Source organism: Lathyrus oleraceus, chromosome 1, assembly GCF_024323335.1.
Source record: "Lathyrus oleraceus cultivar Zhongwan6 chromosome 1, CAAS_Psat_ZW6_1.0, whole genome shotgun sequence".
NCBI lineage: Eukaryota > Viridiplantae > Streptophyta > Magnoliopsida > Fabales > Fabaceae > Lathyrus > Lathyrus oleraceus.
In genome coordinates this window covers 208,669,503-208,685,413 of record NC_066579.1, presented here as the reverse complement: position 1 = coordinate 208,685,413, position 15,911 = coordinate 208,669,503, and the positions used below count along the sequence as shown (strand labels likewise).

Sequence of the window (15,911 nt, the reverse complement as noted above, 5' to 3'; positions counted from 1 at the left end):
GAACAGAAAATTCTTGCTGTTTAATGTGGCTGCCCTTAGTGTTCTCCTTTTACAGAAAATGATGAGTAAACTCTGCTGTTTTTGTGGTACAAGGCATGGCTCATGGATATGTGGGATATGGTGGTTGCAAATTGTACTTTTCTTCCCATTTTCAAGCAATTAGGCATGGCTATGTGATGGGTGTAGGTACTTGCACGAATTTGCCTTTGTACATGCTGCAAATAACATTCCAAGCAAGTTCCAATTGGCCCCAAGTGTTAAAAATGCATAATTCAAAAAGTCAACCATTGGTCAAACTTGAATTTCACATATGCTAGGTTCAAAAATGCCATTTTGATTGGCAAGGTTTTGGTGTATGAAATTTATATTTTTGGAAAGAGGGGATCAAATGTGACTTGTAGGAAAAAACCCCACCCAAATTGGCCAAATGGTTTGAGAGATATGGCCTTTTGAAGTTCAAGATTTTCTGAAATCGATTCGATCATAACTTGCCAACCACACATGGGAATTAAGAGTTCTTGGACTTTTTGGAAATGGGAGAACAAGATCTTCAACTTTCATGTTGGGCAAAAATTCATTTGAAGCTTGTATCATGATGTAAGTTTGAGGATCAAGACTTTCCATTTTTGGTAAGTTTCAGTTATAGGTCCAGTTTCCATTTTGGGAAATTTCTGATTTGGCTTCAAATTCTTCCATGATGGTGTTTGACATGATGTATGAGGCCTATATGGACATGAATAAGCCCTCTCAAACCAATTTCCATCATCAAATTACTGATTAAATGAACAGTTGACCAACAGTTGACTTTTCTAGGGTTTTGGATGACTGAACCTCTTCTGATGAATTCCAAACCCTAATTCCTTGAGAACTTGACTTCAAATGATGTCCCAAGACATATGAACCCTTGATTAATGAGCATGGTGCCCAAATTCCACAAGAATGGCCACCATCCACTGCTTTGACTGACTGTTGACTGTCTAGGTCTTTTGCCTGACTGTGCATGAACTGATGACTTCTGAACATCCAATCCTTGACCAAAACACTTCAAATGGACCCCCAAGTCATGTGAACTTGTTGGACCAACCCTAGGGCCTTGGCTCTTTGAGAAATGCACTTGCTTGCTTGGTTGACTGATCTCCTGATCAGTTTGACCTAATTCCTTAATTGGCTTGCACTTGAGGCAAAAGGGGCAATGCAATGCTATGCAATGGACCATGATATGCTATGACCTAATATGAAAATGTATGTACAATGATAGGTGCAAATTTGAGGTGCTACAGTAGGTACCCTGCATATTTTCACATCTCCTCTATCTATTATCTCTCGAATGAGGTGATAACGCCTAAGTATGTGTTTGGATCGTTGGTGAGATCTAGGCACCTTAGCTTGTGCGATAGCACCATTGTTATCACAATAGAGAACAATGGGATCCACAATGCTAGGAACTATGCCAAGTTCACTAATAATTTTTTTGATCCAAACAGCTTGCTTTGCTGCACTTGAGGCAGCAATATACTCGGCCTCAGTTGTAGAATCATCAACTATATCTTGCTTTGAACTTTTCCAGCTCACAGCGCCACCGTTTAAGCAAAACACATAACCAGATTGCGATCTAAAGTCATCCTTATCTGTCTGGAAGCTAGCATCGGTGTATCCAGTTACAGCCAGCTCTTCCTGACCTCCATATCAAGAATGAGTCCTTAGTCCTTCTCAAATACTTAAGGATATTCTTGACAGCTACCCAATGAGCATCACCAGGATCAGATTGGTACCTACTCGTTGCACCTAAAGCATACGAGACATCTGGTCGAGTACATAACATGGCATACATGATAGATCCTATTGCAGATGCATATGGAATCTTATTCATGCGATCCCTTTCTTCCTTAGTTGAAGGGGATTGTGTTTTTGATAGACACAAGCCATGTTGCATAGGTATGAATCCTTTCTTGGAATCATGCATATTAAAGCGTCTCAACACTTTGTCTATGTACGTACTCTGATTTAGGCCAAGTAGTTTTTGTGATCTATCTCTATAGATTATGATTCCTAATATATAGGCTGCTTCACCTAGGTCCTTCATAGAAAAGCATTTCCCCAACCAAGACTTTACTTGTTGCAGGGTAGGGACATCGTTTCCAATGAGTAATATGTCATCTACATATAATACTAGGAAAACAACCATGCTCTCACTAACCTTCTTGTAGACACAAGGCTCATCTTCGTTCTTGATGAATCCATATTATTTTACTGTTTCATCAAAACGAAGATTCCAGCTTCTGGAAGCTTGCTTCAATCCATAGATTGATCTCTGTAACTTACATATCATTTGGGCTTCTTCTGGTATGTCAAATCCTTCAGGTTGTGTCATGTACACATCCTCAAGAAGATTCCCATTAAGGAAAGCAGTTTTGACATCCATCTGCCATATTTCATAATCATGATATGCAGTGATAGCAAGTAAAATCCGAACAGATTTAAGCATTGCAACTGGTGAAAAGGTTTCATCATAGTCAACCCCATGAATTTGTTTATATCCTTTTGCAACCAGTCTTGCCTTATAGGTATGTACCTTACCATCCATGTCAGTCTTCTTTTTGAAGACCCACTTGCATCCTATAGGGTTAACTCCTACAAGAGGCTCTACCAAGGTCCAAACTTGGTTTGTGTACATGGAACCCATTTCAGATTTCATGGCTTCTAGCCACTTCTCAGACTCGGGGACCAGTTATGGCCTCTTGGTAGGTCACATGCTCATCTTGATCCATGAGTAATACATCACCTTGGTCAGTTATGAGATATCCATATCTCTCAGGTAGGTGACGTATCCTGCTTGACCTACAATGGTCTTGTTCTACTTGAGTAGGTTGCTCTTCCACAACTACTTGTGTTTCCTGCTCTAATTCCTCCATAGGTGTATCAATGCTTTGTGATTCTTGAATTTCTTCAAGCTTTACTTTCCTCCCACTGATTCCTTTGGAAATAAAATCCTTTTCTAGGAAAACTCCAGTTCGAGCGACAAACACTTTGTCCTCAGATGGATTATAGAAGTAATATCCTCTTGTTTCTTTAGGATACCCCACAAATAAGCATTTGTCAGATTTGGGCTCAAGTTTAGTTGAAGTTTGTCGTTTCACATAAACTTCGCAACCCCAAATCTTCATGTAAGACATATATGGTTTCTTACCACTCCATATCTCATATGGTGTCTTCTCAACCTTTTTGGATGGAACACGGTTAAGTGTGTAAGCCGCTGTCAATAGTGCATGTCCCCAAAAGGAGTTTGGAAGATCGGCGTGACTCATCATGGATCGGACCATGTCTAACAGGGTTCGATTTCTTCTCTCAGATACACCATTCCATTGGGGTGTTCCGGGAGGAGTAAGTTGGGATAGGATCCCACACTCTTTCAGATGGTCATCAAACTCTAGGCTTAAATACTCACCACCTCGATCTGATTGAAGAGTTGTAATATTCTTACCTAGTTGGTTTTGTACTTCATTCTCGAATTCCTTGAACTTTTCAAAGGACTCTGATTTGTGTTTCATTAAATACACATAATCATATCTACTGAAATCATCAATAAATGTGATAAAGTACTGAAAATCTTCTCTGGCTGGTATGTTAAGTGGTCCACATACATCAATATGTATGAGGGCCAAAAGATCATTAGCTCTTTCACCTTATCCTTTGAATGGAGACTTTTTCATCTTTCCAATTAAACAAGACCTGCATGTCTCATATGATTCATAATCAAAAGAGTCAAAGAGTCCATCTTTATGGAGTTTGGAAATGTGTTTCTCATTTATTAATCGGCAATGTCAAAGGTAAGTTGGATTTAACTCATTAGGTTTCATCCTTTTAGTATTAATGTTATAAATAGGCATTTCAAGATCAAGGACATATAGTCCATTGTTCATTTGTGCAGTAGCATAGAATATATCATTCAAATAAATTGAGCAACAATTGTTCTTTATTATAAATGAAAAACCAAACCTGTCCAAACAAGAAACGAAAAAAATATTCCTGCTAATTGCAGGTACATAATAACAATTCTCTAACTGAATTATTAAGCCACTAGGTAAAGTCAATACATAAGTTCCTATTGCTAAAGCAGCAACCTTTGCTCCATTGCCAACTCGTAGGTCAACTTCACCTTTTGCCAAATCTCTACTCCTTTTTAGCCCCTGCACATTGGTAAAAATGTGAGAACCACATCCAGTATCTAATACCCATGATGCAGAAGTAGATAAATTAATTTCAATAACAAAAATACGTGAAGTTGAAGTCTCTACTCCATTCTTCTTATCTTCCAGGTACTTTGGCCAGTTTCTCTTCCAGTGTCCGGTCTTACCGCAATGGAAGCAGGTGGCTTCCTTTGATATGCCTCCACTAGGCTTCAAAGCAGCAACAATGGGTTTGGGTTTGGCAACTTCCTTGCCTTTCCCTTTATCACCCTGCTTGGTGGGTCTTTTGTTCTGTCTCTTTCCATTTCCGATCATCAGAATGGACTTCCCTTTTGACTTCAGATTCTGCTCAACAATTCTTAACATGGCTAGCAGTTCAGGAAGAGATTTGTCAATATCATTCATATTGAAATTAAGGACAAATTGACTGAATCTATCTGGCAACGATTGGAAGATAAACTCAGTCGCAAGTTCCTTTCTGAGGGGAAAATCCAACCTCTCAAGGTTTTCCACATACCCAATCATCTTGAGCACATGGGGACCTACAGGGGCTCCCTCAGCTAACTTACCTTGAAAAAGGGCTTTTGAAACTTCAAACCTTTCATGCCTTGCTTGCTCTTGATAAAGCATCTTCTGGTGTGTGATCATATCGAACGCTGCCATGTTCTCAAGTTGCTTTTGCAATTCTGAATTCATGGTAGCTAGCATGAGACAAGCAGTTTCATTGGCATCATCGACATGCTTCTTATAAGCATCTCTTTTTGCCTTAGGTGCAGAAGCAGGAGGTTCCTCTTCAGGAACAAGTTTCTCCAAGACATACATCTTTCTATCATGTTTGAGGACAATCCTCAGATTTCGGTGTCAATCCAGAAAATTTGTCCCAGACAATTTTTCCTTGTCAAGGATTGATCGCAAAATGTTATTAGAGGTGTTTGTTGTCATGGTAATCTACATGAAAATATAAGTATCAATAACATATTTAATTAGGCCTTTAATTAAATATTGTCATACCCTGATTTTGACCCTGAAACTTCTCTATCGATCATGCATTTTCTTTCCTCCTCATGACCATTTCATCTGGTCATGAATCTATCCACCTACTTAATAGTCAAGAGATGGAGGGTGATGGTGTAGTTTCTCCTAACATTTGTCAAATTGCTAGTTTACCTCCACATCCACTCGAAGATTTTGAAGGGGATGGAAGAAAGCGGTCAGACTAGAACTTGTACCTCCCTGAAAACGTTGTTACTCCTGTCTATGGTCATTTTCCTTGAAGAGCCAAAGAAGTCACTTTTAGAAAAGTTTATGGAAATATGTCCATCGTTGCATTTTCTAAAACCTAAGCTATTAAAGACTTTGTTAATCAGAAGGAAGCGTGAATTTATGGACAGGGATGCATTGATTTTGACTCTTGAGTATTGTTACGTGACTTGCAAGAGTCCATGCAGCTTGATACACTCTTTGGCTTGCCACTGTTGCCACTCGCAAATAGTTCCTTTACATTAGTTGATAAGGAGGGAATTGGAGAAAGATTTTACATTGCACGTGATAGCACAAATATTTATTTCCTGTCATGCCATGTGCTTGAGAAATTTCTCGTGAAAGGACTTCCTGTAGAATAGCAACATGCTTCACAATTAACACCAGATTCTAATGTGATAAAAATGACAATCAGAGATTTCGCAGCAGCCACGTTCTAGAGGTCGTATTGAGTTTGCAAGCATAAACAGAGTTCTTTATTTTTCATGATGGAATTCAAAGCAGTGCTACAAGTGCCATAAATGAAAACTGCTACACCTATTAGAATCCTTCTGTGAGAAAATGCAATTGTATATGCAAGATGCAGACTTTGTAAATAGAGAAAGCACAGAAGTATTATTGTTACAAGGGATTATCCGTTCTTGAAAAGAAAAATAAATGATATTGCAAAGTACGGTATTCTTGTGAAATTAATAAAAAAGGTGGCACAACTGTGGCGAAATGGCACTGCTATTCCCATACATCTACTGTTGTATCATTCCATCGTTGTTGATGCATCTTATGGAGGTGATATGTCAGCTTCTAGTTGTTGAATCCGTCCGCATTACCGACACGTCCAAAACAGCATGGAAAAGCGTTATAGTTGCTTCCCCAAATTCCTACAACAGACTTTGCAACGCTAGTAACCTCGGCTGAAATTCAACCCGGCATGACGTACGTCCTGCAAGTATCAACAACAGATGAAATTAACACAACAAATTTTTCCATCAAATCGGATAATGCCACAGCTCGTCATAACAGGGATAATCATGAAAATTGGAAGAGGGTGCTGGAAACTGCCCTGCCTGTCACAAACCTTTTCTCGGCAAGAGATTGGTACAATTCAATGAAAACAGGATGCTATATGCTGTTGGACATGCTAGGCATTATTTGGAGGGGATTTTCCTGTTATAAGGAAAGTGAAGTTTGACATCGTTGTTGTGACTATGCTGCTACTGCCTTGAATAACCTACAGGAAGCAAAATCGATTACTATGATAATGGATCGCCTCATAATTGACTTCTCATATAGTCCTACTGTTGTTACAATTTGAGCTGTCTGATTTCTATGCCGTCTCTTCTTCAACAACTCACTAATGTTTGGAGTCCGGATTCGCACCATTTTCTACATATAAGACAGATAAACATAATTGATAGATTAGTGAGACTCATGAGGGATAGAGAATGGAAAATTGGAAAATAAAGTGAATCTGGATTTGATAATTCACTGTCTTCAAGTTGGGTTTCTATGTACACTTTCTATTATTTTTCCATTTTTGGACAAATACAAAAAAATAATAAGTGGAAAATTTTTGGAGACTTACAGTGAAAGCCGGATGGTGCTGTTACATTTACAAGGTTTGCTGAGAAGTATCACCGTTTTGCGAATGCTTTCATTCAACAGAGTCCTGCAAAGCACAATAAGAAAATTCAAAACCATGTTACATTTTTGTTTAAAACCATGCTTTAAGTGATTAGGCAAGACAAGCTTGGAAGTTTCCATTACCAGAAAGTAATCAATCTCTATTCAATTCAAATTGCAATGGCTCGTACTAAGCAAACAGCACGCAAATCCACCGGAGGCAAAGCACCAAGGAAGCAGTTAGCAACAAAAGCTGCTCGGAAATCAGCACCGGCAACTGGAGGAGTGAAGAAGCCACACAGATTCAGGCCAGGAACTGTTGCTCTTAGAGAAATCAGGAAGTACCAGAAGAGCACTGAGCTTCTTATAAGGAAGCTTCCATTCCAGCGGCTAGTGAGGGAAATCACTCAGGATTTCAAAACTGATCTCCAATTCCAAAGCAGCGCTGTTTCTGCTCTACAAGAAGCTGTTGAAGCTTACCTTGTTGGTTTGTTCGAAGCAGCACAAACCTCAGGGGAAAAGATGCATCAGAACAGTCGAAAGTTGAAGCTTCAACCATTGATTTTTCTAATATCAAACTAGGGCTCGCTGCAGATGTGAAATTCGGAGGATCCGGTGCGTACCCAAATCTGCCTTGGGTATCAACCACAAACTCAAACAGGAGAACAATATCAGGTGTTACTTACAGAATTCCCAACTTGACAAACCTGCAGCGGAAAGAAATGAAGAAGAATGAAGTTTGTAAGAAGAGAAAGACCAAGGTAGCTTCAGAAGACAATGCCTACTTACAAGTTTTGACAATCAAAGAGAATGCTCAGACGGAGTTGGCTAAAGATTCTTCAACATCAGTAGCAACAACCAACAATCCGCAGCAACAAGTCCAAACAAAACCTGTACGCAATTGAACCCAAACGTCAATAACAGACTATTGAACCTAAACCGAAACCGCCTTTGAATCTTCAATATTTTTTCACTGCAGTAACACAAAGCAATTGGCAAGACAATTAAAATTTCAAAAATTCCAAATTGGCATTAAGACAAAAAACGAAGAAGAAAGCACGAGTTCAGGATACCATTTTCGAATTTAGCATCAAAGAGACCAATCCGATTCTGAGCACATCAAAAGTAGTTTGCAGAGATACTCTTTTGAACTCCATACCAAACTGAAAACCCTAAGCTGCAGAGATAAATAGGAGAGAGCGAATCAGTGTGAGGGGGACGGAAAACCTAGGAGGCGACCATAAACAAGAAACCCTAAAATTCATCAAAGGAAAAAACTAACCTTTCGGAAGCAAAGTTTGATTTTGTGGACGGCGGGAAGAACCTAGCAGAGAGAAGAAGATTAAGCTCACCGTCACCACCGAAGGTGAGCCGTCCTATTCGCTTCTCTACTGGAAACCATGTTTTTTATGTTTAGGTTGAGAAAGGGAGGTGCGAGGTCTAGGTTTGATAGGAGAGAGAGACGCGATTGAAAGAGGGTTCTGGTGAGAGAAATGTGAGATTGAGGGAGATTGAGGACGATGACTCTTTTGGTTTTGTGATTACAGTGTTTTTCATTTTCTCTTTTTTTGGTTTCCTTTTTTTTTCCTTTTTATTTCTTTAGTAGAACAACATTGAAACCATTAGTTTTTTTTTTACGTTTAAACTTCCTAGGTTTTCATTTAATAATGTTTTCATTTACTAGTGTATTAGTATAGTATTTTAGTATTCCCAATCAATCAGCCTCTAGAATCCAACAGCCAGGCGGCTGGGTTTGATTTCTTTTCTTTTTTTGTTTTTAGTTTTGGTAGTCCAACAGACTTGTTTTTTTTATATTAGTTTTTATCTTAATTCTAATTTTTAATCTATCTTGGTTTATTTGTCCAAATTAGCATTAAGACAACAACTAATCATAATTGGCTTAGTGGAGAAATGGTAGTTTTGTAGTCTTTAGTGGAGTGGGTTCAATACCCACATATGTAACATTTTTTTTTCTTTTAGCATTTTATTTCTTTTAGCATTTTTTTTATGTGTATGTTTTTATTATACTCATAGTTTCATTATTGTTTAATAACACCTGTTTGCTTTCTTTTAATTTCATCATCCATTCAAAACCATTTTAGACTATTAAAATCACACTTTTCTCGATTCAATGTCGAGCCCATTTTCATACCCTTGTAAGTCGATTGCTTTTAAGCATCGCCATCAACCTCACATAGCTTACTCTTGGGCTTTCTTACAATGAGTCAGTTCTCTTGCACTTACACTCATACTTTTGCATTATTTGTTGTTTGGGCCCGATTTAATTATTTCATGATTTTGAATCCCCATTTGACAAAATGTACCCCATTCCCCTGATGTGTAATAATCTTGTACTGTTTTATTTCTTTATTTGTTTGACTATTTAGTTAAATACTAACACAAGAATAAAATCAACCACTTCCAAAAATCCAAAAATATGACTCGATCCAACGTCGAGTATTTTCTCAATAAACAAGTCAATTCATTTCTCCCTCCAATTCTATTCCACTTATTTTTCAAACTTTCATCAAACGCTTGATTTAATGTCAAGCCATTTTTCCTGATAAAAACTCAAAAAATATTAATTCATAGTCAAGACTTTTTCAATAAAGATGGAAGTGGAACGTGGTGTATACCACGCACTCCTGAGACTAGGATTCGAGATGTATATCTCGCCAATCCTAGCTCTCGCCATCACCTAAATTTATCCACTTTGCTCTCTCAAACACTCATTCAAATTTCTCTTAAACGTCCATCAATACTCGATCTAGGGTCAAGTCATTTTCACAACAAAACTCAAAACTCAAAATACCTAATTCTTATTTAACACTTTTTTTAATAAAGGTGGAAATGGAACATGGTGTATACCGTGCACTCCTGAGGCTAGGATTCAAGATGTATATCTCGCTCATCCAAGTTCTCGCCATCGTCTAAAATTGTCAATGTGGTTTCTTCAAACCTTTTCTCAATCAAATTCCAAAATACCTAATTTCTATCTTAACCTTTTTCAATAAAGATGGAAATGGAACATGGTGTATACCGTGCACTCCTGAGGCTAGGATTCGAGATGTATATCTCGCTCATCCAAGTTCTCGCCATCACTCAAAATAAATCCAATCAATCAAACTCTTTTCTCGCCGCCGTGCGATTAATCGAAAACCTTTTTCTTAAACGAAAGGTATCTTGTCTTAAGTGATACAAAACAATGTTTCGGCCACGATTGTTGAGTAGAGATAAATGAGCTTTTCCGAATGTAGATTTATAAATCCGTTCGATGTGTGGTATGCATCCACTCCTCATCTGTTTTGGGTAAAACAATGTTTTCGTCGATTAATACAGTATAGCTTTCGCTAAAATTGACCAACAAACAAACATTTTTCTACCCAAAACTACGTAAGCCTTGATTTCTCTATTGAGATACGTAGGAGCAGGATTTGTAAATCTTGTCAGGCCCACTAATAAAAAAACTTAGGTTTAGTCCTTCGTCAAAAATCCAAAAACATTTTCCTTTTTTTTTTATTCTTTCTTTCCCACCTAATAATTCGAAAAGTCTAACATTTCAAACTAACACTAACGCACACAACTGACCTAATGGTTCCCGTTGAGTACAACGGACGTGAGGGGTGCTAATACCTTTCCCTTGCATAACCGACTCCCGAACCCTGATATCGGTTGCGATGACCATATCTTATCCTTTCTTTGTCTTGGGTTTTATCGATATTTCCCCTTTCCTTCTTAGGAATAAATAAAGTTCGGTGGCGACTTTGTTCAGTCCATCATTGCGAGCGTGCGATCGCGCTTCGCTTTGAAGTCGTATCCCCATTTTTTTCGAGGTGCGACAAAGATGCTCCCACTATTTTACTCAAAACAAATGACCCTCACCATTTGATTCGGAAAATCCCGTTGGAAGATTTTCTAGTGGGTCGAGATCCACATTTCACTTTGTTTTAAGTCCACGTAGGCGGATTATAAAAAACTAGGTTATTTAGGTAGGAACTCCTTCCAAATGTATCTAATACAACTCTCGAATATTTTAGTTGGGTGAATAACTCCTTATTCCAATCCATCACATGAATCATTTCCAACTCTTGCTTCTAAACATATATAATCTTATTATAATTTGTTTAGTTAAGTTTGACCCATTGTTTTAGCAATTGGATATTACAATTATCCCATGGCACCTTACTAATATAGAACATGCACCTCGCGTAGGCGAAACCTACATTATCCGATACTAGTCTTGACGAGTGCTAAAACTTGGAAAGCATAAACTTAATATTTAATTTGAGGGAATTTGCAATTATTCTGATCTCACCGGCTTATTTATCATATAAATCGTCTCTCACATGCATCAACATACATTCATATGCATCAACATACATAATGAAACAGTTATGACCCCTAGCGCAATTGTTCTCCCAAGCCAATGAAAGAGAACCTAAGCTAACCTAATAACGATCTAAGCTTCTCCAAGCAAGATCTTCAAGGTTGTCCTCCTTTGATATTGAATTCTTCTCTTTCTTCATAACATTACATTACATAAAAGAAACTTGTTTTACATACGAGGGAGTGAGACGAGAAAAGAAGTTACATTAAGAGATTAAAAGAGAGGCACGACACGCAGGTCATATTTTAAAAACCCAAAACAAAATAAAGGAAAACTAAGGCCATAACCGATCACCACAAGACAATAATAATAAACACATTATTATTATTATTAATTTTAATTCTTTTAATTAATTAAAACCGAATTAAATTTCGGCGATCGATCATACTACGCAGAGTTAGCTAGGGGTCCGCTGTCCGGTCAACGGGGACGGAAATTTTAATGAACAATTCATTTGAAATCGGCGTCGTTTTTCGCATCAACACTTGATACTTTAAAGTACAACTCTTGCGCAGTCACACCGCTAATCACATAACTCTTTGACAAAAAAACCCTTATGCCGTCATTAACCCTAATGCGCCAATTTCAGACCGTGAAACACATCTCGATTGTTGATTCCGTATGATTGATCAACACGTCATTGCTTCACCATACTAATGTCAGATCAAGAAGCGAACAACCATTGATCGCTCAAAGGAAAACAACCATTAAGTGTTTGAATGAACGAAACAGAAACAGTATATCATATATACCGTATTTTGCATCAGGATTACTTATATCATATATATAACTTGATCGATCTCAATTGCATAACCTATGGACGATCGATGTATCGTTGCTTCACCATACTAATGTCGGATTCCGAAGCATAGTCAACATCAATCATCCAAATCGTACACACATGATGCCAAATTTAATTACTCGTTTATTCTTTGATTCATTCTGTCTTTTAATCGTATTAATACAGAAAATAAACAACTATCAGATGCATGGTTTCGTAAGTGGCTCTGATACCACTGAAGGAGAAGAGCTATCCAAAACGCAGCGAAATTTAAAATTTCTCCTTTAGTGATCCTTACGAATGAGCATGATTAGTGATAGAATCGTTACCTATTGTGGCGATTGTAACCTTTAATGCAAATCTACAAAGCGATCACGAACGTTGAACGATGACAACGCCTCTACTCAGTCCATACGAACTGATTTCTTTAATCTCAGTGCTAGCTGCTACGAATGAAGGCTTTGAGTAAGAGAGAGAGAGAGAAACGAAATTGCAACTGTACAAATGCTTCTACACAAGAGTTCTATTTATAGAACCACTTATATGGGTTGTAAGCTAAAAAGACCACTCAAGTGTATGTGGCCCATATCTTATAATATGCCAAAATCACTTAAGCGCGTGGTACCTTACCATATTTCGTATTCTACTTAAGTACACCGTACCTTACAATGTTCTACAATTCACTTAAGTGCACCGTACATTACGGTATTCCTTAGTTACTCTATCTCTCATCAATCCCTCCTTTTGTGTGTGACCCTGTAGGTTTTCGCGGCATTGGCAATTATATTAAATCACATATTTAATATAATAAATAGTGAGCGGTATCTAGCAACACATCACTGCTAGCCAAGACACGAAAATGTCATGTGATCTGACAAATCCTTTTGTGATAATACTTATGTGTACAATTACCCTTTTGCCCTTATGTCTATATTGAACACAAGGCATAGACCGTTCATCCTTGTCCAGTTCAATATTGGGCCCATAGACATTTATCCTGTTACGCAGGATGGGCAAATTCCATCTAGGTCACTCATGTCCCTTAGCATGATTCGTGGAGTACCCATCAATTGTCTTTATGGTCATCCAATTACGGACAAGGTTTGATCATCAATAAGGCACTCGACTCTACATCTATGGTCCATAGTGGTTTCAGGTCGAAGGGTGGTATACACCATTATCACCATGAGAATAACTTATGACACTTTGCATAACATTCTATATAGTATTCTCATAGCGGGTCAATCCAGTATAAATATTACTCTTAATATTCATACCTATGTTTAAGACTTGATAACTCCTTATCCATGATCGATGAGATGTGATCATCAGTCTATATACATAATAGTCTTAATGCTTTAATATTATCCCACTTTACAATAAAGCTCGACTACAGATACTTTAAGAATAGTGTTCTTATGTTTAATGTGATCTAATAATTAAGTCACACTTGATACATTAAACGGACTAGCTATTCTAGGGACTTTATTAAACAAACATAATAAAGAAAAAGCCTTTTATTATTAATAAATAATTCGATACAAGTACCAAAAGTATTGGCCTCTAGGGCTTACACCAACAAAATGTTCTACCAATGACTGATACATATCTCTGAGCGAAGAGAGACAAAAATGAGCATCCATTTTAGCCTTGAACTCATCCAATTCCAATCCTCTATGTAGCACCCAAGCATGTCTTTGAAGTCATACAAGCAATCTCCTAGTTCGTCAACGATAGGTGAAGAAGTTACCTACAAGGGAGAGATGGAATAGGCTAGAGACATCATCCAAGGTAATCACCATATCACCAAATGGAGGATGAAAGGAATATGTCTCCTTATTCCGTTGCTCAACAAAGTAAACAACAAGGGAGCTTCATGCATGGTGAGCAAACACTCCACCAACGACAACAAACCAACATCAACAACAATCTCCTTGACCTGATTAGGCATCTGCACTTTAAAGAATTTCTTCAACCTCGACCCATGGGTGGGGGAACCTTCAAAGGAGTGTGTTGATGTAACAAATAAGCATAAATGATCAGTTATACTCAATTAATCAGTAATAAATAAAAACACCTTAAATTAAAATATTTATACCTCACCATATCATAATCTAAATTCCACAAGATAACATACCCAATGAGAAAGGTAAAGTCATATGTCCATTCAGGTAACCCTTCATCTGTGTCGGCCTAAATATACGCCTCAGTATTAGCCTGAGTTAGCACCTCCGTGTCACTCAAAACAGTAACCTCCGTATCAGTTAGAGCATGAACCTCCGTATAATCCTGAACTATCACATCTACCTCAACCTTAACATCATTACTAACAACAACATTTGGCTCAACATCATGATCTATGAGCCAACAAACTCTTCCAGTACTACAGAAAACACCTATCACAATGGTTGGAAAAGGGATACTACCACGCTGAACCAACCGTTGTGAGGTAAGGTGTGATTGTATGTATGATGCTTTCCATCATAATTGTGCGATCATGATTATAAGCTATGTATCACGCGACCTACCACATACGGTTAATTTAAACAACCGTTGTGATATTCTTCAAAGCATAACATTTAACAATAATCAGTATAAACAACCCTTGTAATATATACAACTGAGTTTATTATAGATTATGTGGAATGCTTATTTCACCAATGATCACTAAACATATAACCTTTCAATCTGATCTAGAACATTATAATATGACAAATTAAGTTATATTAGAATAACAAGTTCACGCTCAATGCTTGACAAGAGTTCTTCAACTCCTTATCCACATTTTTCTCTTTAACAGTTAGAACTTTGTTTAATGATCCTAGTTCTTCAACCGCTTCTTCCTTCACCTCTAGTTCATTTTGCAAAATATTATTTACTTTGCAAACAAAATTAGAGGTGGAGAGAGAGAGAGAGACAGTTGAAGATCTCAATCATTAAATAAAGTTCTAACACTTAAAGAAAAATATGCAGATAGAAATTAAAGAATTCTTGTCAAGAATTGAACGTGTATTTGTTTTCTAATATAACTTTATTTATTATTTTATAATTTTCTAATGCAATCTGAAAAGTTATATATTCTGTAAGGGATTGGAAAAACACTCAAACAATATAATAATAAACTCATATTTTAAACAAACATTAACAAGAACATTCATCAACAACAAACCATAAACAACATACACGAAGAATGTTTCAGAAACTTACATGTCCCATAATGGTATCCACAATGAAATAAAGATGAAGCTGAAGTTAGAGCTGCAAACTTATGTTTATTTTGAATGGATGTGATTTTGGATCTTTCACACAAGTTTGCAATGCTCACTTTAGCTTCGTCCTCATTATTGAAACAAGCATCCCTACCTACAAGTCAAAACAAGCAGAAAGTTCAAACATTATGAAACAAGCTATTGAAACATAAACAATAACAGAGAAACAAATTTTATAACATAAACTATAATGAAGACGAACATGTAAAGTAGTCATTTGCTAATATGTGATAAAATAAAGAAATACTTCATAGAAGGTGAGTTGGTTGGATAAGTTTGAGGTTTCCATATGAGAGAGACGAGTGAGAGAGATGTTAGGATTTTATTTTGAGAGATACAAGTGAATGAGATGTTAGGATTTTGTTTTGAGAGAGACGATTGTAATGTACTGAAGCCAGAGATAATTT

The 15,911-nt window shown here is 37.3% G+C and overlaps 1 protein-coding gene across 1 annotated transcript; it reads left to right on the top strand.

Annotated features, from left to right (window-relative positions):
- Positions 1 to 7,224: 7,224 nt before the first annotated feature.
- On the top strand, positions 7,225 to 7,649 carry LOC127100243 (histone H3.2). The gene has a single exon (XM_051037431.1). The coding sequence runs from the start codon at positions 7,248 to 7,250 to the stop codon at positions 7,647 to 7,649; it is 402 nt and encodes a 133-aa protein (XP_050893388.1). The 5' UTR covers positions 7,225 to 7,247.
- Positions 7,650 to 15,911: the final 8,262 nt, after the last annotated feature.

Bases quoted from the DNA above. Each gene is read 5' to 3' on its own strand.
- LOC127100243 (XM_051037431.1), top strand. From the start codon at position 7,248: ATGGCTCGTACTAAGCAAACAGCACGCAAATCCACCGGAGGCAAAGCA.